At 43.7% G+C, this 27928-nt stretch overlaps 1 protein-coding gene and 1 long non-coding RNA gene across 3 annotated transcripts in view; one reads left to right on the top strand and one right to left on the bottom strand.

Moving 5' to 3' along the window:
• Positions 1-17310, top strand: part of ISM1 (isthmin 1) — a 45144-nt gene extending 27834 nt beyond the window's left edge. The window contains exons 2-6 of one of the 2 annotated variants that reach the window (XM_053286695.1): positions 2196-2435; positions 7851-8121; positions 8398-8541; positions 13677-13766; positions 15435-17310. In XM_053286695.1, the coding sequence (XP_053142670.1) occupies positions 2196-2435; positions 7851-8121; positions 8398-8541; positions 13677-13766; positions 15435-15844 (1155 nt within the window). In that variant the 3' untranslated portion in view covers positions 15845-17310. Of the gene's footprint in view, positions 1-2195; positions 2436-7850; positions 8122-8397; positions 8542-13676; positions 13767-15326 lie in introns of both variants that reach the window. The other variant, XM_053286694.1, reaches the window with a different exon arrangement.
• LOC128340895 (uncharacterized) lies at positions 14-27928 on the bottom strand. Its single transcript, XR_008314064.1, has 2 exons — positions 27863-27928; positions 14-313 (listed from the first exon to the last, which is right to left on the bottom strand). It is a non-coding gene; the product is annotated as an uncharacterized LOC128340895 (long non-coding RNA).

The raw sequence follows: 27928 nt of genomic DNA, 5'->3' as shown, positions 1-27928 counted from the left end.
GAACCAACTTGACTTGTGTGTCAAGGCACACCATGTTCTTTTATTTGTTTGTCTGAAAGCATATTGAAGATAAATGAAGAGATAATGCCACAGGTGCTGTTCTCTTGCCAGTTGGAATATTGGCTTCTGTTAATAGGATGCTGTAGATGTTTGTGCTTGAACAGATCACCTCTCTTCCCAGGACCATCCTGCTTTTTCAAATATAGCACTTGCCTGCTGCTTGCTTCTCTGTTATTTAACATCTGCTTGCATGGTGAAATCCTCCTTTTGAACCATATGGACAAAACTCCTTCAAAACACCACAGAAAATGCCCTTTGAAAGGTGATAGATCCAGAAATAAATTTAGCAAGAAGATGGTGAACGATTAGTGGAGAGACAAAAAGCAGAGAGCAGCTGCCAACCAGAAACTATTAACAGCTCTGGGAAGCATTTGCGGGGAAAAGCACATGGTATGAAAGAAAGCAAGGTTATTCTTTCAGGTAGCAAGACATGGAAAACCTGGCTGAAGCCTGCCTGAAAAGGGATCCTAATGTAGCAAGAAGGACTGTGGGGGACTTTCAGGCAAATTTGTGTAATAGTCAACCAAAGGCTGTAGTGACCAGGACCTTGCCCTCCCCAAATGAGTGAGGGGTGGAGTCTTGTCCCATTTATCTTATGCCTGCATTGTGGAGTTGCTTGGAGGCCCTCTGATATTCAGCATGAGGTTGTGGCCAATCCTAGAACCCCATGCCCCAGCTCCAAGGAAAAGGGTTGGAGTTGGAGATTTCTCTACTGTGCTGTCCTTCTAAGGCACTAAGACTACCTTCAGAGTACAGCACAACACAAAACAGCCCCAGCACTACTCTTGAACTTGGAGCTGATGTGAGGACTGAATCATCACAGCAGCTGGGCTCTGCTTCTGAGGTCTTTTGAGAACCTCAGAAGTGCAATGCAGCACAGAGAAGCTCCAGCCTTCTTCACAAGTGTGAACAAATTCAAGAGGGCATTATTCTCAACATGGCACTTTGCTTCCCATATTACTGAAATGGACTAGATTTCAGTCCTGGGCCTCTTTTCAGTCTTGGAACCCTTGGCAGCGGTGGTGGTGGTGTGTTCTGAAGCTCTCTGCTTCTGAAGCTCAGCTGCTGGGATGATTCCCCACTCATGCTACAGTTCCAAGCTTGAAAGAGGACTTGGACCGTTCACACTTGCAGAGGTGAGGCACACCTGCCACAGCAAGGGCTTTTGTGGACATCTCACCAACACTTAGATTCTGAAATGAAATAAGAACAAACTAGCTAATCTGGCACAGAGCATCTGCGCCCCTAGTCCCCCCTGTCTCTCCTCCCCATCTTCATTTTCCCCCTCCCTTCAGCCCGTGTCCTCTTCCCCTGCCTTCAGCTCCAGTCCATTCTCCCTCTCCCAGTCCATTTTCCCTGGCCAGCACTCTCCTTCCCGGCCTGTGGCCTGGCCGGCACTTTTCCTCCCTGCCTGCCGGCGGCACTTTCCCTTGCCAGCTGTCCAGCCACCACCACCATTTTCTCCCCAGTCCCCGTCACTATCCAGGCAGCTGCTCGCGAACTATCGCAAGAGCTGTCATGCATGGGATTAGTGACGGGTACGCCTTGGAGAAATATATATAAAGAAGATATACTTAATATAAAAACATTATTGTCCTTTTTTGTGAGTCCTTGGGTGTTCCACTATGTGTGTTTTTTTCCTGAAAAGAAGAAAAGGTGGGTTTTTGGGGGGGGGGAATTCTGGGGCTTCTGCTTTCTCTGAAGGTGTTGATGGAGGTGGCTGATGGCTATGCGAAGGAGGTGCTGATGGCTATGCGAATGGTCCATCTAATCCCTCAAATTAAAATGCCTCGAATCTGCAGGCGAAGCAGATTTGCTCTTCAGATACCCCGAGACATAGCGCCACGTGTGAAAAACCTCCCGGCACAGTGTGGGCCAGCGGCGACCACACCACCCAGGACAAACTAAAGAGGATTTGGGGGGCCCCGGGAGGTGTAGAGGGTTAAGAGCACCACTGAACATAATGTAATTGTATGTCTTGTGTGGAAGCCTCTTTCTAGCAGCCTGATAACTTCATGCATGTGCTGTTCTGTTTTAATCCAAAATGCTTATGGACTCATTGTATTCTATTCTAAGTCATACTTTCTATATGTAATTTTGCATTTGCTTCTTCTTCTCTCCACCCGCCCCCCCAGGACACCCTCCATACAGACATTCTTTCCTCTCCCGAAGCCAGCTTCACTCTAAACCCAGAGGATAGACGGGACTATCCTGACCACCAACCAGCACACAAACCATTTGCCAAACAACGATTCAGGCAGGAGAACGGGCATACATCTTTGCAAAGAGATGGGCCCAGGTCTTTCCTTCTGGATCTTCCAAACTTTCCTGACCTCTCAAAAGCAGACATTAACGGGCAAAATCCCAATATCCAGGTAAGGCTGCTTTATTATACTTAGATTCTTAGCTGAGGGTGATTTTTAGCCCAGCTGGTCTCATGATGCTGAAGCAATTTCAAATTCCTGGAGTAAAAGATTTTTTTTAAAAAAGGATGCTGGTTATACTGTATCTGTGTGTTGGTCTTTGGCTTGCTTGATTTTAGGACCTGTTTTCCTGCTGTCTCTGCTTGTTATTACTGTGTTGATACTGCTTTGCATGATTGTGCATATGTTCATGATTATGTTTTTATTGGAAGTCACTTTGAATTGCTCCAGCAAGAAAGGCAGGATGTAAATGGGTTCAAGTGAAAAATAAAGTTGAAAGCTGAATTAAATCAACCCCTGTGGACAAAGAGGCACACTTTAAGGTGTGGCTTTCTTATAGAGGGGGAGAGCAACTGTCCCTCTTCAACCCAACATAGCATCCTTCTCAGTGGCAGTTCCTGGTGTTTTCCTTACATTTCATTTCTGATTGTGAGCCCCTTTGGCACAGGAAACAATCTTCTCGTTCTTTTTGCTGGGTAACTGCTTTGAGAACTTTTGTTGAAAAGCAGAATATAAATCATAATAAATGGTATGTGACCCTGTTATTTGCACAATAGTGTAACTAAGAAAGAAATATATAATCTGGTATGGAACCAATTTATAATGGGGAGAATATGTGAAAGAAATGTATCTAAGAAAAAGGAAGCTTTTTAGGCCCTGTACTTGCATCCAGCAGTTTAAAAAAAACCTGTAAGACAACATGGTGAGTTAACAGCCATTTTGGGTTAACTAATTCATTTGAAATGTATGTTGTTAGTCTCAACATGCTAATACATTCATTGATATAAAGCAAAATAACTGCAGGGCAACAGCAAACAGCAAAGCTCAGCAAACCAAAACACAGCAGGCCCCACAATGGATTACACAACTAAAGTGTTAGCAGCGTTGGGTTCTGAAGAAACCACTTGGAACCATAATTCATAATTGTAAGAAACTTTACTTGAAAATAAGAAAAAGCTTAGTTGAATTACATGTCTGGATGGAGAAAGAAGTCTGTGTCTGTACGAGTCAGTGAGGCTATTCACCAGGGTTCCCTGTAAGGCGTGTGCATGTGCATGCGCTCACACAGTTTTTGATGTCCACTTAGTTAATTTTAGATCCCACTCGGGTTGAATCAGGAAGGCCCCATTCTGAATGCAGGTGCACACACACTGCCTTGATACTGCCACCCAGAACAAAACTCGTTCCGTTCACAGATGAGAAAAATGGGAGAGAACACTGCTATTCACACGAACAGCCCAACACAGGCTAGGGTTGGGCTGCTTGTGTGGAGCGCCAGGATCGGGCCCCCACTAGCCCGACTTTTAACCCCGGCAACTTGTCCCCTTAGCTAAGCAGGGTCCACCCTGGTTGCATATGAAAGGGAGACTAGAAGTGTGAGCACTGTAAGAGATCCCCCTTGGGGATGGAGCCACTCTGGGGAAAACATCTAGGTTTAAAGTTCCCTCCCTGGCATCTCCAAGCTAGGGCTGAGAGATTCCTGCCTGCAACCTTGTCAAAGCTGCTGCCAGTCTGTGAAGACAATACTGAGCTAGATAGACCAATGGTCTGACTCCGTATATGGCAGCTTCCTATGTTTCTAACTCCAGGTTTGGGATAGTGTGTGCACTTGGGCTGCATGCAGCCCAAGCGCACACAGAGTTGGGTGCCTAGAGCTCCTTGCTCGTCTGAGGGGAGGACGTTAGGTTCAACCCTGCCTCCCTATCCCCACCCCATTATGGTCGTGAGAATGACCCTGCTGTCTTGGTCTGTGTCTCTGTGCCTTGCTGACAGGAAAGCAGGTATGCAGAGAATCCACTTGCATATAAAACCCTTCACATCCCTTCACCTCTAGAAGTGAGATTAACCCTTTACTTTCTGTCTGGGAATAATCCTCCATCACTGCAATGTGGAGATAGTTGACACAAGCCCTTTAGGATTGTATTCATTGAACTGAGGTGTTCCTGTACTGTTCAGTCAGCATTTGTGATGTTTAAATGCCCATAATTAATAAGTCTTCTTTGAAACCAGGTTTTTTTAAAACCTTTTGGGAGTCTTTATAATAACGACAGGTAAGCCATTATTATTTAAATATTTGCCATACAAGACAACAATTGGCCATTGACTGCCTTCTTAAACAAAACTTCCAGAACTAAACTAAACTGGTGTCCATTGAAATGTTTGCAGTACGTACCTGCCTTCTTGATGAGTTGGCAGTTCTGTCTCAGTAACGAAATATTTTTACTCAATCTCTGTGTGCAATTGTTTCAGTATTGGCAAGGCCAGAAACATCTGAAAGGGTAACTCAAGCAGCTGTGGCTGTTTTTTTAATGTCGTTGCCAAATCAACAGCCAAATGCACCATTGCACTCAAGGAGACAAAATCACAGGAAGCCCTTGGAAATAAGGAGCTTTTAAAAGGCAGTGACATATTTCCTTTGGGAGCAGAGGTTTCTTCCTCCTTGGTGAAAAGCTCTTTTGTTGATCGTCACTGATTTGACACAGGCCAGCTCCTGCAGCCATGCTAACAGAGCAGGGTTATTCAGAGCCTAGCAGGTTCACTTTCTTCTCTGAAACAGAGTGAAGTCATGTGTCAAGTGAAGAGGCTTGCCTGCCAAATTATTTTCTGTGTGGTGTCCTTGGCTTCTCCACCCCATGTAAATGTTGCCCAGTTCTGAGGAGGTAAGGAGCTTGGATTCTGACGCCCTTCTTTTTCATTTTGAACTCTCCTCGTCGTCTTATAGTTCTCCAGTCATCATTACTTAGCCTTGTGTGCTATAAAACATGTTGCACTCCCCCCGACACATGTCCTTCCCTGATGCTCTTCCATGGACACTGCAACTTCAGTTCAACACAAATGAACACCCCTGCTAGATTGTGTGGTGGTGTTGGTTTTGTTGGGAATTCTCTCTGGTAAGAGAAACCCTTTTTCATTATAGCAGAGTGCACAGGGGCACAACATAGCGGAATCTAGTTAGGCATGTGTGTATGCATGCATGTAACTTGGAGCCAATTCATAGTTTCAAATCAATATAAGTAGTATTTATTAGAGAACTCCATTCTAGATAGGAAAGTGAGGAGATAGAATCTCTATCTATCTAGCTGAATACAGATAGATTCTGCATCTCTCTGCACACAAGGTGCAGGGGAGAGGAGCTTGCATGTTGCAAGGTAGAAGAAAGGATGGAAGAGGAAGGAAGTGTCTGGAAGGAAGGCCTAAGATTAGCAATCTACATATCAAAGGGATCGTGTCAGAGCTGTAGAGAAGGGATGACCAATGCCTTGACCCTCTAGCCCTCTGACTCACTAGTCTGTCCCCCTATGTAATTGAGACAAGAGACAGCGTGTAGTCCTTCACTTCCAACAGGTATTTTAATGGCCACTCCTGGCATTTTGGCCTCTCCAGGTTTTTGTTTTCCTTGTTTCTGAACATGCATCCCCCGCCACACACACACACACTTTAAAAAAAATGTTGTGCTTAATATGTTGCTGAGCAAAAATGTTTATAGGGTACACTGGAAACCTGTGGGTCAGAATGGATAAAGGCTCTGTTAGGGTGTGTATGAGGAAAGGATCAGAGCTTACTGTTGGAGCGCATACCTTGCATACAGCAGGCCTGGAGTTCAGTCTCTAGCATTTCAAGAAGAGCATTTTGATGGCAGGCTGGGAAAGACTGAGAACCTTGAAGATCTGCTACTAGTCAAATAGATAATTGACTAGATGGACCAATGTTGTGACTCCATAAATGGCAGCTTCATATGGTCGGTGTGAGTTAATTAGCCCTTACTACTGGTTACATGGTACACAAGTCAATAATAACTTTAAAGAGAGTTTGATGACCAGAATAGTCGGTACATAGAGGAAAGATTTGCTAGAGTTGGAAGAATATGTCAGATCTTCTTTTGTTGTTAGGTTTCTTCTCCCCATTCCCTGCCCCTCACAGTCTCATTGCATCTGGTCCAGGGAGAGTAAAATACAGCAGAAAAGGGGATGATCTTACTACTGTATGTTCTGAGCAATCTTTTTTCTTTTCAAGTCTATAGAGTATAAATGTCTCAGGTTTGGTTCTCATTTTTTGTTTCCTGGCTCTTTTTAAGTCTGTCTTCCCATAGGACAGCAGTTCTTAAACTTCTTTGGATTCTGGATCCCTGTTTTATTTGAAACTGTAATATGGGGTCCACTTTGTTGCTGTTACTGCTAACCATACAGACTTGTTTTTTCTCTCTTTGTGGTGTCCAAATGCAAAGAGGGCAGAGCTCCTATATGTTGTAGTTTTATAGAAGAGCGGTCTGTGTTGTTTGTTTTTGATTTTGTAGCTAGCCATGCAGGCATGAAAAAGCCACACCAACCAAAACATTTTCTACACAGTTATTAAAGATAAAGGAACTCTGCCCTCCTTTGCATCCTGTTGTTGTTCATTCTCTCTCTCTCTCTCTCATATGTATAAAACCTCTCCTTCTTTAATAAGAACTCCTCCCCAAAAATGTGATAGTCCAACTAGTATGACCCTCCTTAGGTTGGTGCACTTGTGAGTCCTGATGCACCACTTAGTGACAAATGTCACAGACAACAGAAGAAATCCTTTATTTGCTGTATATCATTGACCTCGCAGCGTTCCCACAAAGTTTACAAGTCCATGTTTATTATTTGTTCCAGATCGCATTTGCCATTTGTCTTTGTTATAGAACATCTTCCTGGTACACCTACATGAGTCTTAGTCAGGGGTGAAGAACAGACAACTACTGAAGTCATAGGAACATAGGAAGCTGCCATATACTAAGTCAGACCCTTGGTCTAAACATAGGAAACATAGGAAACTGCCATATACTGAGTCAGACCATTGGTCTATCTAGCTCAATATTGTCTTCACAGACTGGCAGCGGCTTCTCCAACGTTGCAGGCAGGAATCTCTCTCAGCCCTGTCTTGGAGAAGCCAGGGAGGGAACTTGAAACCATCTGCTCTTCCTAGAGCAGCTTCATCCCCTGAGGGGAATATCTTGCAGTGCTCACACATCAAGCCTCCCATTCAGATGCAACCAGGGCAGACCCTGCTTAGCTATGGGGACAAGTCATGCTTGCTACTGCAAGACCAGCTCTCCTCAGTATTGTCTTCACAGATGGGCAGTGGCTTCTCCAAAGTTGCAAGCAGGAATCTCTCTTAGTCCTATCTTGGAGATGCCAGGGAGGGAACTTGGAACCTTCTGCTCTTCCCAGAGCCGCTCCATCCCCTGAGGGGAATATCTTACAGCACTCACACATCAAGTCTCCCATTCAGATGCAATCAGAATGGACCCTGCTTAGCTAAGGGGACAAGTAATGTTTGCTACCACAAGACCAGCTCTCCTCTCAGTCTGCAGTGCTTATTGGTCTGCTATCTTGAATTTTCCAGGTTACTATAGAAGTTGTTGATGGACCAGACTCTGAGCCAGAGAAGGACCTTCAAAAGGAAAGTAGCAAGCCCAGCTGGCCTGTCCCGTCCCCTGACTGGAGGAACTGGTGGCAGAGATCAGCACCCACTGTCACCCGCATGAGTAGTGGTGACCAGGATTACAAGTATGATAGCACAACTGAAGACAGCAACTTCCTAAACCCCCTTGGTGGGTGGGACAGACACGCACCTAGTCACCGAACATTTGAGTCAAAGGAAAAGCCCGATTATGGTGAGTGAGCATTCTCTTGCAGGCATCTCAGAATTGTGGAAGAGAGATGGTAGGGCATCAATGACCATAAATAGGAGGGGAAGGGGGAGTTGGATAAGGAGGGAACTAAATTTCAAAAGTTGTCATTTTCTCAAGGGAAAATGACAACTTTTTAAGGCTAATTCCCAAACCATTCTAGCATAGCAGCATGAGTTATTTTCTTGGTGTCTGCTGTGATAAGCAAGCCTGTATTCTAACACTTTTTCTCTTCCCCTTTTTCTTGTTCTTCCCTTACAGATTATATAGATGGTGAGGGAGACTGGAGCCATTGGTCCATGTGTAGTGTAACCTGTGGAAGTGGCAATCAGAAGCGCACCAGATCCTGCGGATATGCCTGTACAGCGACTGAATCAAGGACATGTGATAGGCCAAACTGTCCAGGTTAGACTCTGCTAAATTGCTGCACTCTGAATTATAGAACCAGTACAACTTAGTACCATTTATCAGTTAAAAGTGCAATATCTGTTATATGAGAAATAAACATTTTATGAACTTTAAAAGTTCATAATTCCAGATGTTGTTTAAAAAAGGGACTGAAAGCAGATGTTCTTGCTTCCTAAAGGACCTTCATAATATTTCACATTCATCCATCATGTTGTGCTCCGCCTTAGGAAGAAACCGAGTGAATCCTATTCAATTTGAGAAGTGGGGGAGGAATCATACAAATTTGTTTCAGTAGCCAGCATGATGCACTGGTGATGGTGCAAAATGTACTGGAACTACTACAGACTTGTAAGGCAGCCCTAACACTGTTCAGAACAAGCAGTTGCATGAGCAGCACAACCTTAGTTATTCCTACTTCCTGCAATGGGAATAATGGCAGTGGCACTGCTTGTACTGAACAGCATTGTGGCTGCCATATGAATCTGCATCAGCCCCATGCGCATTTTGCATCATCTTGGTCACTGTTCTGCATAGAGGCGGAATGGACAATATCTTTTCTGTATTTGTAATAGATCAAGTTTCACTGTTCTCATTATCTCTACAAACTGTTTGGGGGTTAAATAGTACCCCAAGGATACTACAAATGTAGCCCTACAGTCTGTTTTGGGGGTAACATTCCAAGTCACTCATACACTCTAAAAACCTGGGGGTTGGATTAAGCATGAATGAGTTGCAAAGTGAAAAAGCAGTACCTCATTTGCTATTCAACTTTTTATGGGAAGGGGTAAAACAAAGGTAGCACTGGGTTAAGTGTCACCCCACAGTGTGAGCTATATTACAAATTTAGACAAGAGATTGTGTGTTCAACCTCTGTGCTCTTTTCCCACAAGAAATGGAAGGAACAGGTTCTGATGCAAGTATCTCTGGATATAGAGTGATTACAGTTTTGCAAAAAACTTCTTGTGAGGTCTCTTAGACCCCTGACACCATAAATGCATAGCACTTTCCTTTTCCTATACAGTGCAATAGGGGTTGGCAGTTCCCCAATGTCAAATACAGTTCAAATACAAGAACGTTCAAATACAGTTTGAAACTGTATAAAATACAGTTTCAAACAATATTTCAAGGGGGTGGTGGATTAAACATGCTAGGGTACTTATCCTCATTAAGGCCACAAGCTTTTGTTTTGTGTCTCGAACAAGTGGAAGGGGAAACTCAAAGAGGGAAATGCTTCCACAAATATTCTCTTGATCATAAAAGGTTATTTTATTTATCACATTTCTGTCTCACTTGTGCTTTCAGGGTAGCTAACAAGTCAGCAACTTGAAATAATAAAATCGTCACCACAGATATAAAACCAGTCTGAGTTTTAAAAGGTAAAATAAAGATCTTTGCCTGCTGCTGAAAAGACAAGAGCAGGTACCAGGCAAGCCTCCTTAGGGAATGTGTTCCAAAGGCAAGGTGCCATAAGCAAAAGGGCCTTCTCCTCCAGCACCACCTGCCTAACTTCTGAAAACAAGCGTGCCCAGAGAAAGGCCCCCAACAGAGACTTTTAACATGGAGACAGGTATTTGTAGGAAGTATGCCATTCTTCCGGTAATCAGGACTTGAGACACAAAGAGCTTTGAATTGTGCCCAGAAATTGACCAGCAGCCAGAGAAGCTGTTTCAAAGCTGGCATTATATGATCTCTAGGGACATTCCCTTTAGCAGCTGTATTATGAACTCACAGGCATTTCTGAGAAGTCTTCAGAGGCAGAGCCATGTAAAATGCAGTGCTTACCAGCCAGGGCATGCATAACTATGTCCAGGCTATGTCCAGGAGGAGTCATCGCTTAGCTGGTGGAAGATGCTATGTGTCTGAGAGTCCACTTGGGTCTCAGGAGACAAAGCTGGATCCCTTTGGCACTCCCGAACTGACAAGCGCTGTGCTTGCACAACAAAGGTGAAGTACTGCAAGAAGACAGTGTAGCTGTACTAAATCATGGGGATTTTCAGACTTGTGCTATTGTGCAAACGTCCTTTGCAAAACAAAAAAGGCGTGCCACAGGTTGCACACCTTGTTGTGCTAGTGCAATGATCTTCATTATGTTTCAAATGGGGGCCACTCTGGCAAAAAAACGACACATTTCGTTGTGAGAGCCATTTCCCACTGTGCTGACCTCTGCACTGTAGTGCACGTTTCTCCGTGCCAGGAGGGTCCTTGGAGAGACAGAGCCTTCTCTTAAGAGTTCTAGGAGGAACACTTCCCAGCACGCTATGCATGCCTTCCAGGATGGGGCAGTGGCTCGAGAGCTCCGTTCCCCTGAAAGTAGCACGCCCCACCCGCTGCATTTATGGCCAGTGGGGGCCACCTTACATTGAAGAACACTGTGACAGTGCAACATGAAACTGGAACACAAGCTTAGCACACGTAGCTAGCACAAAAGTATCAGCCCCCCACCAATTTAATTCATTCTGTGGTCATGCTGCCCTCCTGCCCTTCCCTGCAGCTTGCCTAGCCAAGCTGCAATGTTTACATATTTATTCATCACATGTATATACCGCCCAAACTTTCGTCTCTGGGCGGTTAGCATAAAACAATTAACACACATATAAAATGTTAAAACAATTCAACAATTTAAAATCAATCACCAAATTAAAACCAACAAGTTTTAAAAGGCTGATAAAGCTTGGTTAAAAAGATGGGTTTTTAGATCTTTTTTAAAAATTGCCAGAGATGGGGAGGATCGTATCTTAGTGGGGAGCACATTCCACAATCTCGGGGCAGCAACCGAGAAGGCCCATCTCTGTGTAGCCATCAGACGAGTTGGCGGTAACTGGAGACAGACCTCCTCAGATGACCTCACTGGGCGGTGGGGCTCATAGTGAAGAAGACGCTCTTAAATACCCAGGGCCTAAGTCGTTTAGGGCTTTATAAGTTATAACTAGCACTTTGTATTTTGCCTGGAAACCTATTGGCAGCCAGTGTAACTCCATCAACAAAGGAGTTGGAGACAGTAGTAGGGTCTACTGAAGAAGCTGAGCCCCTGTCAATCATGATGGTGGGCGGAGCTGGGAACAACCTGCCAGCCTAACAGAATTAACCATTCTCACTGACAGCTCTGGCTTTTGAAAGCCAGTTTTAACCATTTTCTTCAACTAACTAAAAATGTGAAATTTAGTCTCATAATACAAAGATTAAATAGCACTGAGGCAAATGTTCTGAATAGCAACTTATTTGCACTTTAAGTGGAGTGGTGAAAAGCTATGTAATATCAAAAGCATATTCTCCAGTAAAATGCACCAGGTAGGCTTTGTGCACACACAAAAGAAATATGGAACAGAATTTGTGCTGATGATATGAACTCTCCCCTTTAATTATGGTGTGGCCCTCAGCTGTCATAGGAAGTAAGATGACTCTTTAATTGGCATGCCTAGCCCATGGTTTGCACTAACCTTTTATTTATCGTTGCTCATAGGTGATGTCTTCCTTGCTATTTTAATGGTTAAAATCCTGTAAAGATTTGTATTATGTATAAAAGGTTTAAACTGTTCATGAATGTTAAGATGTGTGGGATATGTAGATGAGTTAACTATTTCTTCAAGATTTGGACGGAATTGGAATTGTATGTTAGCTTTGCATATTCTTTTTGTGCTCAGGAGCAGATTAAGCTTTTTGCCACCCATAGGCAGCCAAAGATTTGCCACCCCAGGAGCAAGAGTAAGGGGCCTTGTGGGGGAGGAACAGTTAAATCTTTTCCCCCTTTTAAAACTGCCACTGTGTGGCGACACAGTGGGGGGGGGGCTGCGAGAGCTCCACCCGCCTCTCAAACCATGATGGGTGAGGTCGGGCACTGGAGGCAGATGGCAGAGATGGCGGCAAAAGAGCTCCTCACTCGGACCTGCCTTCCTTGCAAATGACCCAGATGGGGCGATTTCGGCCTGTTTGGGGCTTCTGTGCACGTGTGCGCATGCACAGAGGCCTAAAATCAGCCCAGTCTGTATCATTTGGGAAGAAGACAGACCTCTTTTGCCACTGTCTATGCCAACTGCCTCCAGCGCCCGATCTCACCTGTCATGGTTTGGGAGGCAGGTGGAGCTCTCACTGCCGTCCCCGCTGTGCTGCCACACATTGGCAGTTTTTAAAGGGGGGGGTTTAACTTCTCCTCCCCCGCAAGCCCCCTTACTCTTGCCATCGCTGCACAGCAGCTGCTTTTAAAGGGGGGAAGATTTAACTTTCCCTCTCCAGATGCCACTCCCCAAGATTTGCTGCCATAGGCAGCTGCTTATACTACCTATGCGGTAATCCGCCCTTTTTTGTGCTTCATTCTGAAGTCTCTGAACAGTAGTTGTGTGCACATGAGCCCTTCCCTAGTAGTAGCACTCTGATCCCCAAGGTAGTTGGCAACTCTTGGTCTTTGCCCTGAGATCATAACATGCAGATTGCATCCAGGAATGAGAACCTCAGAAGCCCTCAGACTTGGGTCCCCAGATTAGACACAATGGGAATTTGATGACCCTGCCCTAGGCCAATTAGACTTGGGCCGGTAAACATATTCTAGGCCCTGCTTCAAGTCCCCATGCCTGTGAGTGACTGGAGACAAGGCTGTCTCACTTTGGAATTCCTTTCCCAAAGAAGTCTTTTCAATATCTGATAAGTTTTACTGTTTATATTTTTCACTGTACACTGCTCTGAGAGTTTTTACTTAAGAGCAGCTAATAAATGTAATAAAATACAGTGGCCCACATTCAAAGTGAGGGCAGTTCAGCTTTCTCTGTGTTGCTGCCTGTCTCCAACACTACACTTCTGCCCACATTGGCTCCGCCTCCAGCACCACCCACGCTGGCTCCGCCCATTACCTGCCCTGCCTAGCACCCACCCAGTTCCAGGAGCCACCAGCCAACACTCCACCAGGTGGAGTGCAGCCCCATCTAGAGCAGATTGAATACTCCATAGTCAAATCAACCATCTTGGGTTGTTTGGGTATGTCTCTGAGATTTAGAAATTTTGTCCTCCTGAGTGTCTGAGTAAGTACAGCAGCACTGAAAGAGAATGTCCTGAGAGGAGCTAGCAACAGTGGGATACTGATGCAAGCACAATTTTTTCTTCTGCCTTATTATTTTCCATTAAGGAAAAACTGCTTTCTTTAGGGATTGAAGACACCTTCAGGACAGCAGCCACAGAAGTGAGTTTGCTTGCAGGAAGTGAAGAATTCAATGCCACCAAGCTATTTGAAGTTGGTAAGCAGATTGTAGCAGAGTATCAAAACTAGATGAGATGGATTTCAGTCTACATTGGAGTCTTATCTTTTCTCTACATAGATAAGCTCATTTTTGCCATTTCAAAAAGTTTCATCTTTTCACTGATTTGCTATGTAAATGGGCCCCTTGTTTTCATACAAGGGGAAGATGACCCTCCTATGGAAGTGCAGGTTGTGGTAGCAAGCATGAATTGTCCCCTTTGCTAAGCGGCTGAGTACCCACCCAGTGGGTTTATGGTTTCCAAAGAAAAACATCTAACTAGAATCTCTGATCCCAGCTGTATCACAGACTTTTTGAATCATCACAAGAAAATATTTAAAGGCAAAATTGCACTATATCTGCATATATTATGGGTTCAAGGAGGCGTCATAAATGCAGTAATATTTCAAGCTTAATCTTCATTAAATAGAATACAGTTAATCCAGAACATTGCTTGTGGATGCAAAAGTATCAGATAATGATTTTTCTGCAACTTGCACAAAATTTTGACTCTATTCTAGACACATGTACTAATCCCCATTGATCTTTCACAAGAATTCTGCTCCTAGAGTGACTTGGCTGGCTTCATCTTTAGCATTTGTATTAATGATCCAAGCAAACAGCAAACCTTAAGCCTGCATGAGCCACATCATTATGGGTTCATTCACTACCCAACTGAGTTGGGAGGGGCAGTTGCCAGAACAAGCATGGCAAGTGACTTTGTAGAATTCTGACCAGCAGTTAAAAATAATGGTTTTTGTATCTCAGTGCAGCTGGCTGGAAGAGGCCCTTAGAGAGGCAGAGGGAGTTGTTCAGCCAAAGACTAAATCAAGTCTCTCTTCAAAAGAGAGAGAGAGAGAGGCCACAGAACCTTGGTTTTCTAGTGCGACTACCATATACCAACATCAGCTTCATTAATGTCTAAAAATGGGCCTCTTTTACTGCCAAGGTGCACATTCAGGGGGAAATGGTGACAAATGCACATCTCGGCAGCAAAACTGATACTTTTATGCCTGTTTTTAAGATCCTTGAATATGTCTTTTAAAGAACTGGAAGCAGTTGGATTCATATGCATTTGATTTTGTGATCCAAGGCAAAACAACTTTTGGCGAATGTGCTTACTAGATGTGGATTTTTCAGCACAGTTTGATGCTCAGTGATCAAATCAGGGGAGAACAGGGGACTTAATGAAATGCATAAGCTCCATCTCCTCCTCCCCCTGCCTACTCAGCCGAATGCCTGCTCTGTAGCCTTCTAGAACTAGTGGTGAAGGAATTTGACACACAAAGCCCATTTGCCCCCCATCCTATAATTCAGGTGCCAGTCATGTTGCTGAACACTAACAAAATGCACATGTTGTCATCTGTGATACACACAGGGCAGCTCAGTTAGTCATGACTTAAGTCCCATTGAAATGATGGGAATTGGGTTAGTCATGACTATCTTGTCTCAATGATTTCAGTGGTACTTAGTCATGACTGACTAGTCTGGATGCTGCCCATAAGTAAGTAAGGCACGTTAATAAACTAAGTTGACTTCTCCCATACCTATTCTCTCCAGATACCGACAGCTGTGAAAGGTGGATGAGCTGCAAAAGTGAGTTCTTGAAGAAGTACATGCACAAAGTGGTCAATGACCTTCCTGCTTGTCCTTGTGTGTACCCCACAGAAGTTGCCTACAGCACTGCTGATATCTATGACCGGATTAAGAGGAAGAACTTTCGCTGGAAAGACGCAAGTGGGCCAAAGGAAAAACTGGAGATCTATAAGCCTACTGCTCGCTATTGTATCCGGTCCATGCTATCTTTGGAGAGTACCACATTAGCAGCACAACACTGCTGCTATGATGACAGTATGCAGCTCATTACAAGAGGCAAAGGAGCGGGCACCCCCAACCTGATCAGTATAGAATTTTCAGCAGAACTTCATTACAAAGTGGACATTTTACCCTGGATCATTTGCAAAGGGGACTGGAGCAGATATAATGAAGCCCGGCCACCCAACAATGGTCAGAAGTGCACAGAGAACCCTTCAGAGGAGGACTATTACAAACAATTTCAGGAAGCAAGGGAGTACTGAAAAGAGGAGCCAACCTTTTTCAAAGACTACAGAACATGGGTAGCTGGTCCGTGTGACATAAAATCAAATAAGCTCTTGGAGTTAACCTGTTTTTCTAGTAATTGTATATAGTTGTATAGAATACAATTTTCAGATGTCTGTTATTTATATATACATATACATTCAGGCCTCTTTGCAGATAGATATAAAGTTGCCTTAATAGACATGTTATATGGTAATAATATGCATTCTGCATCAGCAGAATGATACATTCAGCATTGGATGGAATTAACCCTGCACACAAGTTGGGCTTTGATTTGTGTCAAGACCATGTTTTGTGGTGGACCTTCTGCCAGAAAAGATCATATTGTCTGAAGTGTGTCTTTGATACACATAAAGACTCTTACTCTACAAAGCACATAAGCATGTCTGAGATACTGCTTCTAAATCCAAGCCAAGGAGTGAAGGTAGAATGTTATGAAACAATTTCTATAATAAATTATTTAATACAAATGCAGGTGTTAACCATAATTTCTTTAGAGATATATTAATAAAAATATTTAGACATATTTAAGATAAGAAGAATAATGCAAGTGGCAAGGGAGTAATTATTTGACATGAAGAAAGAAACTGGCAAATGTAATAAACAAACCCCAACTATGCTCTCTCCATTCCCTTCCTGAGTTCTTGCCTTGCAGTTCATCCTGGCATAGGGCCAGTTGCAGAAAGCTCTTAATAGTTCTAGGGAGATGGACAGAAATAAGGCTTTGGGGGAATGGTTTATTTTTGTGCCACCACCCAAAAAATAAGAGATCTTCTCATGACCATTTTGATGTTCTCCAAGGGCCTCCATATGCATTATAATTTAATACCCCTAAAAGTTTTAAGTGTCAACACAACAAACACACTCCATACTGGCAAACTTGTCTGGAAACTTTTACTGGCTGCATCCTGCTCTGGCATGGATGCTTGCTGGCTAACCTTGGCTTACTCTGTGTAATGTGTGAAAGGGTCTGATTCCTAGGTGATCAGCAACTTTGTTGCAGAACTGTGCATAAAGCAAAAAATATGGGCAATATCTTCAGAGTTGAGTTTGAAGAAGAATAAACATGGATCAGATTAGGTGGTGTACACCACTTCTTACTCTGAAGGAATGTGCTGTAAAGATTTTCTTTTAAGGAAAAGTGTCCCTATTACTGCTTATTCCTCCCATTGAGCCTATATATACCAAATAAATGCACTCAGTATTATTCAAAATATACTGTAATCTGTTCCTTAAAATTTATCAGAGAAGGAATTGGGACTTAAAATTATTTTATCTGCATTATTTTTATAGTATATTTATTAATCTGTAGTTATCATGAACCTGGAAAGTTAAACACATGGAAAGAGACTGTTTTCTGAAAGGCACAAACATATTCCATAGAAAACTGCTGAATAAACCCAAAACAAGCTTATAAATAAAGTCATGCTGAAACATTGGATAACATGCATTCTCATTAAGGCGGATATTAAAGTACAACATGTGGGGAAAGATGGACTGGAAAGTGCTTGTAGGTAGTTCGGTGAGAACAGCCTGAGTAGGTGAAGGGGGATACCCCAGAGACTGAGGAGTGCTGCTACCTTCGAGCCCACTGGTGTTTTCTGGTAGAACGGCTTCAGGGATTATTTTAACATGCAAATGGCCTCAGGAAAGCAATACCTCACTAGCACTCTGGGGCAAAATCAACATCTCTGGTTTCTTTGGGCAGCAGCCTATAGAAGGAAAATCAAAATTTTGCTTCCATTGCAAGACTTAAGAAACACTTCATTAATATCAATCGTCACAACAAGATCTAGGGGAGGTGGAAGGATGGAATTTATTTTAGAGTTTGTCTCTCACCTCATTTATTTAAAGTCCCATTGCTTCCGACCTGCCAAGACTAGAAACACTTTGGCAGACCACAACAATATGTTTTCAGGATCACTAAAGCTTTTCCAAGCACCAGTCCTGGAATGAACCACAAGGAGAAATATTTCTCCCTCTGTGGTCTTCAGTAATAGCTTTTTAAAACAACAACGTTTTATTGTTTTTGCTTGGAAAAATGATTTTTATAGTCCATTAAATTTAGTATCCCATTGACAACTGTGACAGAGTGTGGTCCAATTTTACTTCTGGGTCTGGCTCCAGTTTGGATTACACCAATGGAGCTCCATTTTGTAAGTAATGAAGTGTATGTCTGCATATAATGTAACAAAATCTCTTCTGAACATAACATGGGAGCATCTCTAATCAGAGATCAGAAAGCTGGCAGGCCAAACATTGTGCAACTCATAGGGACTTACCTAACACTATAATCCCTCTTCCACATGGAAACTGCTCAGCATAAAACTTGCTGATAAGGCCAAGCTTCAGGAGGTCTTGCTTTTCAACTCAAGTTCACTTTGCCTTATAGCTTTACTAAGTCCTTCAAAAAGGGTGAAAATTAGCACTATTTTGTGTTGGAAGGGCAGAGTGGATATGCATCTCTCTCTCTCTCTCTCTTTCTCTCTCTCTCTCTCTCTCTCTCTCACACACACACACACACACACACACACACACACACCAAAAGCATAGATCCAGGTTGTGAGATCAGTACATGTGCATGGGAGTGCTGTGGTGACACACTGATCTAAGATGTGCACACTCATCCCAGACTCCATCTCTGCCACAGAATGAAAAGGGTGAAGAGAGGAAGAAATAGTAGATGCTTTCCTTCAGAGGGTAGCACAAGAGGCTCTGGAAGAGGCAGGGACTGATTTACTACACCAGGCACAATGTCTTAGAAACAGAGCATAATCCAGTCCATTGCACCCTTTTGTGCCCCTCTTGATTTCAATAGAAGAGATTTAAGCCAGTCTATCACATGAAAACCAGTAGATCTTAAATGTGCTGCTGGCTGTGTTGTGCTTTAGAGGTCAGGGCTTCAAACCATTACAGTTCAACAGAACAGTTAGATAATGAAGCAAAACAAGATATGCAGATAGCTTACAGGTATCGGATTCGCATCAGGAGATAACATACAGGTACTGAGTTTACCATGTTTGCAGCTTTTCATTTGTGCTGGGAATCTCTTTCTCTTACTAACTGTGCCCCAGATGAAGTCTAATTCCGAAATAGCTGATATTTCTCTCAAACAGTAATCTATCATTGGTCTAGCCTATAAGATCACAAATTTGGCTCATGCTCATCATGAACAGACTTTCATCCAGGAGGACTTTAAAAGAAAGAAAGAAACGTGCCCAATTCTCAGCAGAGTTGTTGCAGCTTGATGAGTTATAATTACGGAACCCCACCCCCTGTGAAGTCTCTTCAGTCAATTCTTCATGCAGCACATCTTGGCACAGACAGATTCTCAGCAGCCTAGGCATGCCAGCTGCATGTCAGCCTGCCCTATTTAGCAAGCAATTTGGTGCAGTACAAAACGGCCCAGGAGGGCAGTTCCAAGTCCAAAAAAATTGCCTCAGTAACTGTCATCACAGCCGCCGCCTCCTCCATCATAACTTGATCCTGAGATGACCCAAAGCTTATGCTGCCTAGGTCAGAACTTGGCTAGGGTCAAGTTGTCCCTCAATCCGACAGCTGCTAACGTCTGTTGATAAATGTCTCGATTCAGTACCTAATCAGTCCAATTAGCCCAGTACTCTAACACCTGATTGACAACCAAGCCGCACAGTCTGTGTTCCATGCTCTTCAGTAATGGGCTCCCTGGGCACCCTTCCTGAATCTTTTTAATTTATTTGTTCTATTTATTGTTCAATTTTTATACCACCTTTCATAAGGCATCCCAAGGCAGTTTACAAAAGTTAAAATACCATAAAATTCCATAAAATCACTTTTAAACCCTTAAAATCATTTAAACACTAAAAACCATAGAACACCAAAAAAATCAAAACACCACCCATAACAAAGACAAACAGGATCAGGAAAGCTGATCAGGAGACCCCGGCAGCCCCAAAGAGTAAACGCCTGAACGAATAAAAAGGTCTTTAGTCGGGTTTAAACAAAAACAACCCACAGATGTAACAGAGCAGACATTCACTGAACATTCCATCCAAAGCTTGGGGGCAACAACAGAGAAGACCCTGCCCCGCATGCATCACAATTTAGCCTCTCAATGGCGGCACATGGAGCAAAGGCCCCTCTGACAACCTTGCTGGGCGGGTAGAAACTATTGGGAACGGGGGGGTCCTTCAGGTATCCAAGGCCCAAAGCATTAAGGACTTTAAAGGTAATAACCAGCACCTTGAATTGGATCTGGAAACAAATTGAAAACCCCTACAGGAAGAGGGATGCTTTTTATAACACCAAAAACTTGAATCATTAGAAGCTGCTGTTAGCTCTGGCTTCCAAGATGTTTTCCTTGGGGGCAAGAAAGCCTGACACCCTTCTTGCTCTGTTGCTGCACATTTCTAGGGAGGAGATGTATGATCAGTTAGTGAGTCTGTCTTAAGAAATTATATCAAACCATTCATTCTTTCTTTCACTGACACAGTGTGCCAGTACGTCAGTCTAGTAATGCTGTGCAAGTTGGGTAAACACAAAATTTGCTATGAATTACACAAGAGTAATCCCATTATTTTCAATTAGTTTACTCTTGTGTAACAATGTGTGCCATTTTTCTGTTTGCACCACTTGCACAGATCACATAAACGCACCATTACTAGGTTGATGTACTCTTGCGCAGTATGTCAGCCACTGTATTTATAAATTTGCTCACATGCTGCCCAGTCGCACTCAAAGCAGTGTATAGTTTTTAAAAACAGTTTGTAAATACATATAAAATGTAACTACAGTTAAAATATCATTAAAAACCAGCTAAAAACAATGGGCCACATACTATGCAGGGAAATGCAGGCAGTTAAAACACCAGCTGTGCTGCTGCTGTGTGTGTTTGTGGGTGTGTGTAAACACTGCCAACAGTGTTACAGAACACAGGGCTGTCCCCTCCATCTTAAAGTTGTGCCAATGCAGGTGTGTGACTCATTCTTTCAAATGCTGTTGTGTCACACAATTGCATTTGTGCAATTTCAAGGCAGAGCAGAACAGCCCTGTTTTGCAGCACTGTTGGCCGTGTTGAGTTGACACACATGCAGCAATCTGGAACACATTCCAGAGCCTGGGGGCAACAACAGAGAAGGCCCTGTCCTGCATGCATGACAATTTAGCCTCCCTCTATCAGCACATGGAGCAAAGGCCCCTCTGATGATCTTGTTGGGAGGGCAGAAATCCTTGTGAATGGGCGGGCAGAAATCCTTAGGAGCAGGCAGTCCTTCAGGTATCCAAGCCCGAAACCATTAAGGACTTTAAAGGTAATAAACAGCACCTTTAATTGGATCTGGAAACAAATTGGTAAACAGTGCAACTCTCAAAATAGGTGTAATATGCTCCAAGCGAGCAGTTCCAGAGAGAACCCTGGCAGCTGCATTTGGCACCAATTGAAATTTCTTAATACTCTTCAAGGGCTGCCCTATGTAAAGTGCATTGCAGCAATCCAGCCATAACATGACTAAGGGATGGGTAATTGTGGCCAGCTCTGCCTTCTCGAGAAAGGGACACAGCTGGAGCACTAGCAGAAGCTGCGCAAAGGCACCCACCATCTCCACCTGAGCATCCAAAAGCAGAACCGGGACAAGCAACACCGCCAAGCTGCGTGCTTGCTTTCTCCAGGTTCCACCACTATTGCTCAGTGCCAGGGAGAGGCCGTTTCCTGCAGTGGTGCCACTACTCTGGAATTCCCTGTCCAGGAGAGGGAAAGAAATATCAACTCTGGAAAAGAATGGCAGAGAGAGCCAATGTATTCTCTACCCATGACTGAAATGTGGAGTGCACACAGGGTAGACCTGCAAAACTTGTGCCCCCCTCAAGCTGGCTATTTAGCTCTGTATTGTGACTTACCAGAACACACACACACACTCTCTCTCTCTCTCTCTCTCTCTCTCTCTCTCTCTCTCACACACACACACACTTTTGGTAGTCGTAGGCAGGTACTAAAACAGGAGTGTCTACTGAGCCCTTGGTGGGCTGTATTCAGCTTGATGGGTCATAAGTGGCACAGTGTCTAATCTAGGGAGAAGATCTATACCATCATGCATGGAGACTGTATGCATGTCTATTTTAGCATGTGGAAAGTCATAACTGGAGCTGGTTCCCAGTGTCTGTATAAATAGGCAAATATGTGCCCTTCACACATGGTACACAAGGGCAAATGTTGTTCTTCCTACATGAATGTAGGAAAAGTGTTGTGGGCGGGTGGCTCTGTATTGCTCTGAGATAACTGACATTGGTAGAAATGAGGGATCGCCAAAAAACCAAAACATATTAACATTGCTGGTTACCCCCTCTGTCGCCAAGTGAACGTATAGTTATGATAGCCCTTTTCCACATAGTCTTTGTACATACATGAGAGGGCAAAATAATGCATGCTGCACCCCTGCTGGATCTATGCACATTCAGCTGAAAGTCAGAACACACCTGACATGTGCACAACTGAAAAAGGACTTGCAATACTGTGGAGAGATTCATAGGCATGTACCTTCAACTGCATGTGTACACAGGGATGTATCTAGGGTAAGGCAGGCAGGGCACCTGCCCCGGGTGCCACTTGAAGGGGGGCCCCATTTTGTAAAATTAAAAAAAAATGGCTGCCAAAAACAAAATGGCCACCGTGCATGCTCAAATGGCCTCTGTGAGGCCCTAGGCCATGCCAGGCCTTGCAGAGGCCATCTGAGCATGCACGGTGGCCATTTTGTTTTCAGCGGCCATTTTTTTAAAAAAGATTATTTTAAAAAATGGCCACTGCACATGCTCAAATGGTCCCTGTGAGGCCCTAGAGGCCAGCGGAGGAGAGGGGGAACCTTTGCAGACCCCCCCACACCCCCACGGCCTTCAGAAAGCCCCCTGAAGGAGCTACAGGTAAGAGGTTTTTGAAAAAATTTAATATAATATAAGACACTGTACAGATATTCAGATTGGCACTATGTACAGAGAATCAGGGCTTGTGAAGACTGAGCTGAAGCATATGAGCTAAGATTGTATTCATTTGCTCTTACTTTGCTCTTGTGATAAGTGAGTTCAATGTGATGTCTTAATAATATGACTATTAATGATGAGTTTGTCTTTGAATCAGTGTGAAATCCTTAGTATTAAGGCCCACTGGGAGTTTCTTGCTCTCTTTCTCTCATTTTAACTGTCTTTCTGAAAGACTAGTATATATTCCAAGCAGTGACACAGTTTACTATGCATATCCTTTAATTATTTTCAGAGTATCTGGGAAAAGTCCGACACTCAATTTAATTTTAAAACTTATGTAATAGTGATGCTGCAATGCATAGTAGAGAATTAGACAGGCACTTCTGTTTAGCTTTCCAAGTACACCTCCACATAGTATTTGGGTATTTCATGAGCCCCAGCATACTGAAATTTGTAGTTTTCCAGCATTTTTTGGTCTGGCTACTTCCACTGCTAAATAGTTTTTGAAAGATTAAAAGATTAACGAGCTTGACTTGTATTTTTTAGTTGATATTATGGTAAAGTTATCTGAAAGATGGGTGTCAGATGTTTGGTCAGGGGGCACAATTTCAGTGTTTGCCCTAGGCGCTATTTTCCCTAGATACACCTCTGTGTCTACAGACTAGGGCCCGATTCAGACGTAACATGAAAGGAGATTTTGACGCTCCATGTTCAATAGCCTGGCCTCATGCGTGGATGGGGGAAACACTGAGTTTTTGGACAGACCTTTCAACCCATTCAAAGTTTCTGGGTCCGGCACGGTGTTGCACTGTATGCAGATCTGCTTTGGGCATGGATTCAAGGAAAGAGGGGAGCCCCAATTCCCAGGAAAGTGTGATCACCATTTCGGGGAACAAGCAAGGATACATGTCCACATGGATAGATGGGCTGGTGGCGGGGGGGGGGCACACTTTGACAACTACTTGGCGATAGTCACCAAGATAGGGAGAGCAGTCCCCGGTATACCTGCCACCATGGCTTTCTTCCATAGAGCACCCTGGCTCAGTTTAAAGTCCCAATGGCCTGTCACTCTCATGAGAGAGCGCCCCATAGAAGAAGAGGATGTTTTGCCATCAGGCATCATTACAAATTTTGTTCAGCAATTCTCTCCCCTCCACTCTGATGGTCCTTCTCATGAGTTGTGAGGGGGTGTCCCAATGGCCTTACACTTGAGTGAGTGGTCCCACTAGGGATCAGCATCCATCATTATCACATAGATGGAATCTCCCCCTCTCAGTGTTGGCAATGCTGTTCCTGATGCCTGGCCTTTCTCATGAGTAAGCCTAGGAACTGCACAGGTACTGCCAAGGGAAAGCAGCAGCACCCCCCTTCCCCAACTTTTTGTACAAAAAAATAGAAATTGACTGCTTGAGGATCACTGGTTGGGGCTCACTTTTAAGCCTGAGCCCGGGGGGGCAGGGGCTGGCCATATTTTCCTGTCCTGGCGCTGTGATGGGGTATCATACTTATGTTGCCAAAGTGGGAAGATGGAATACCCCTGTGTGACTGTGCTGCTCGACAGGCTGAGAAGCAGGGATGTGACATGGCAGTATACCTGTTGCTGGGCAACTCCATGACTGTGAAGGTGACATGAGGCTGCTGCTCAGAGAGGCGGCCAGCAAGAAGCTCCACAGGTATGGAGTGGCTGCAATCCTGTGCCGCTGCCACCACTATGGTTGCAATTTGAAATCGGCACCAAAAATCGGCATAGTTATGGTGGCATCCAGGTTTGGATGTAACGCTTCGGAGGCCAAACCGGAGGTCTCAGTGGTGAACCTTTGTGCAAACTGAATGTTCAAACTGGAGTTTGGCAAGGCATACCACAGGTCGCTTTTGGCCCGAAACCATGGTTTCATGAATTCAGACATACTGGAGTTCCATTTAACATATTCAGACATACGGGAGTCCCATTTAACTCCGGTTTTGTGTTGCCTCTGAACCTGGCCTAAGAGTTTGGGCCTGCCTTTATGTATCCCTCCCTGTAAACACTTCCAAATACCCAGGATTGAAAGTCTGAAAAGATCTTATAATGGCATTATAAACAGGCTCTGTATCAGCATTATTTATTTAAAATATTTATAACCTGCCCCTCCAATACACTACTGCTCGGGATGGCTTACAACATTACAAGAATCAATATATTGTATTAAATGTATTAATAAAATATGGACAAGACTAAAACCACATTTAAAAGCTTCAGATTTTAAAAGTTGCAAATTAAAAGCTCAGTACTGAGCTATCTGTATTCTCTCTCACTTTCTCTATTTGTTCCCCATCACACAGAGTGCTCAACATGTAGCTGAGGGAACACAGCTGTATGTCTTTTATGTGCTGTAAACAAGTGATTAATCATATGGGTAGGGAGCCCACAAGATGAGCAAGCTACTTTCATGAGTTTTTTGGCATGCCCCATCCATTAATTAATAAAATATCCAGATCCAAAGGGAGATTTCCCTCCATCCCAGAATACATGTTTTCTCATAAATTTGTGCCTGGTAGTTGTCACACTGCAACTTGCTGTCCTATATAATTAGTACTATAACACTCAAAGTGTGTGCAGAATTATGATGTTCTATTTCCAAGAGAAAAACAGAACATTCCCGAGATAGGAATGAATGCCAGTCAAGTAAGGAGAGAGTTGGGGATTGGAGAGGAAGAGAGCATGATGGTCTCAATGATATGAACAAAATTCATCTGCAGCCTGTACACATAGGTCATACTACATCACAGGATTAGGTTAGGCACACTTGAACTAGCAAACAAACAGCAGGAGAGGTAACCCCAAAAGTACTCTAGAAAAAAATGATGATGAAGTATTTTGAATGGACCCTTTTCTTCAGAGCACAGATCAAGCAAAGCTGTTTTCTATATTACCGTATTTTACGGACTATAAGACGCTACGGACTATAAGACGCACCTTAATTTTAATCCAGTTTTTCAGAGTTTTAACATATTAAACTGTTAAAACATATAAGACGCACCTGAATTTTGGCGGATATTTTTCGAGGAAAAAAGTGAGTCTTATAGTCCATAAAATACGGTAGTTCAGAAGTCGTTTGAGATCTTATCAAAGATTGTTATGCTTTGCCACCACCCCTCAAGAAGACTATTCACTCAAGAAAGGTTAGAGGTCAGCGAAAGGTCAAAGGTCAGTGATTCACTCAAGAAAGGTCAGTTACCCCTGCTAACTGAGCAAGAGACACCTTTTCAAGTGGTGGTACTCTTCATTTAACAGGGGTAGAGCAACTGGCCCTAACCAATCCAAGCACAGCATCCTTCCAGTGGCTGTTGCTGGTACTGTATCTGCCTTTTGTTTCTTTTTAGATTGTGATCCCTTTGGGGACAGGGGACCATCTTAATTAATTTTATGTATTATTTATTTTTCTATGTAAACCACTTTGAGAACTTTGGTTGAAGAGCAGTATATAAATATTCTTAGTAGTATTAGTAGGCAAGAATTGCTGGGCAGCTGCCAAAGGTCCTCAGAAGAGCCCACTGCTGATTCCTGAGACCACCTCTGTGTCCACAGCCTAAGGCATGGTGCTGGCAGACCAACTAACCACCCTGGTAGGATAGAGTCAGTGGAAGACAGTTTGCAGAGGGCCCGCCAAAACCTGGAGTCAGCCCTGCACTCAATACAGGTTGGACTTAATAATAAACATTTCTAGTATACCTTTGGAATTTCCTTTTGTGTTTCTGCATTGTTGCCCTCCCTCAGGGGCGTAGCAAGGTTGGAGTGGGCCCAGAGACGAGATTTTAAAATGCCCCCAAGCCTCAAAGTCCAGGGCCTCTACACACCCCAGGCCCCCAAGGATTTAAGTCTGATATTTCAAAATAGGTATGCTGCCTAGAAATACATTTCACTGAATACACACACGCACACTTCACAATATATAGTGATAGACATTGAGTCCTATATATTTGTGCTGCTTTTAATGCCTAGAACACACTAGAAACACTAATTATTAAAATGGGACCCTCGCTGCAGATTAGCAAAGGAGACTCTCAACCATGCAGTATGAGCCTATGTGTGTTTTCTCAGAATTTTGAACAAATTCAGTAAAGTTTGATTGCAGGAGATTTTTCACAGGAGGCTTTTAAAGCCCTTTTACACACATATCCTCTGGAATGGAGGTGCTGCATTCACATGTTGGCCAGATTGACCCTGAAGTCTTTGCGAGTTATTGGGGAGCAGTTCACACACAAGAAAAATCAAATCAAATAAAAGCACCACACATGCTTCACAGTTCTCACTCAGACCTTCTGGGTTGCAAAACAACTTGAGCATAAGTGCATTTATAAATGAATGAATGAATAAATAAATATAATATTGTTTGTTCCAGAAGTTTTTATAATTTTCTGCCATGAAACAAGCCACTTATAGGACTTTTTTTTTAAGCCAGCAAATATTTTTAAGCCAGCAAATTTTCCAAGGTGTTTTAAATTAAATATTCAGAGACTTCTCAGTCTCTCCCCCCACCCCCCATATCAAAGCCCTATGGCAAGCAGATCCCTATATATGGGCGGGGGGGGGGGTGACCACAAAAAGGAGTTCACATTCTACCTGGCAAATGCTGGGCTAGGCAGAGGGTCTCCTGCAGAGAGCTGTGGGGGCCACTCTGCCTGCCTGCCTGCCTCCTTCCTTCCTTGGGGCCTCCCTGCAAGCCTACTCCAGTTCAGGCTTCACTGAGGCCTAAAAAGGAGCTCTTTGCAGGCAGCTTGTCTGCTGCTTAGATTGCAGGCCAGGAGGACAAGCAGGAGAGAGGGCAAACAGGGCAAGTGGCTGAGGGGACCTGGGGCTGGGCAGGGGGCAATGGGGAGTCATGTGAGGTGTCTCGGGGGGCCCCGCAAGGCAGTGGGGCCCCCAGGCAACTGCCTCCCCTTGCCTAATAGTAGTTACACCCCTGCCCTCCCTCCTTTCCTTCAAAAGGCACACTTAAGCTCATTGAAATCAATAGGCTTACGCGTGTCTACGGATGATGGTCATAATGAGAAAATAAGTAACATACTTGCTAAATAGCTGGAGACCATGCATCACTGCAAAGCAGATTCTGACATCAGACGACACAGACAAG

Source organism: Hemicordylus capensis, chromosome 1 (genome assembly GCF_027244095.1).
Source record: "Hemicordylus capensis ecotype Gifberg chromosome 1, rHemCap1.1.pri, whole genome shotgun sequence".
Lineage (NCBI taxonomy): Eukaryota > Metazoa > Chordata > Lepidosauria > Squamata > Cordylidae > Hemicordylus > Hemicordylus capensis.
The sequence above is the reverse complement of the archived record's forward strand: the minus strand, read 5'-3'. Positions and strand labels throughout refer to the sequence as shown.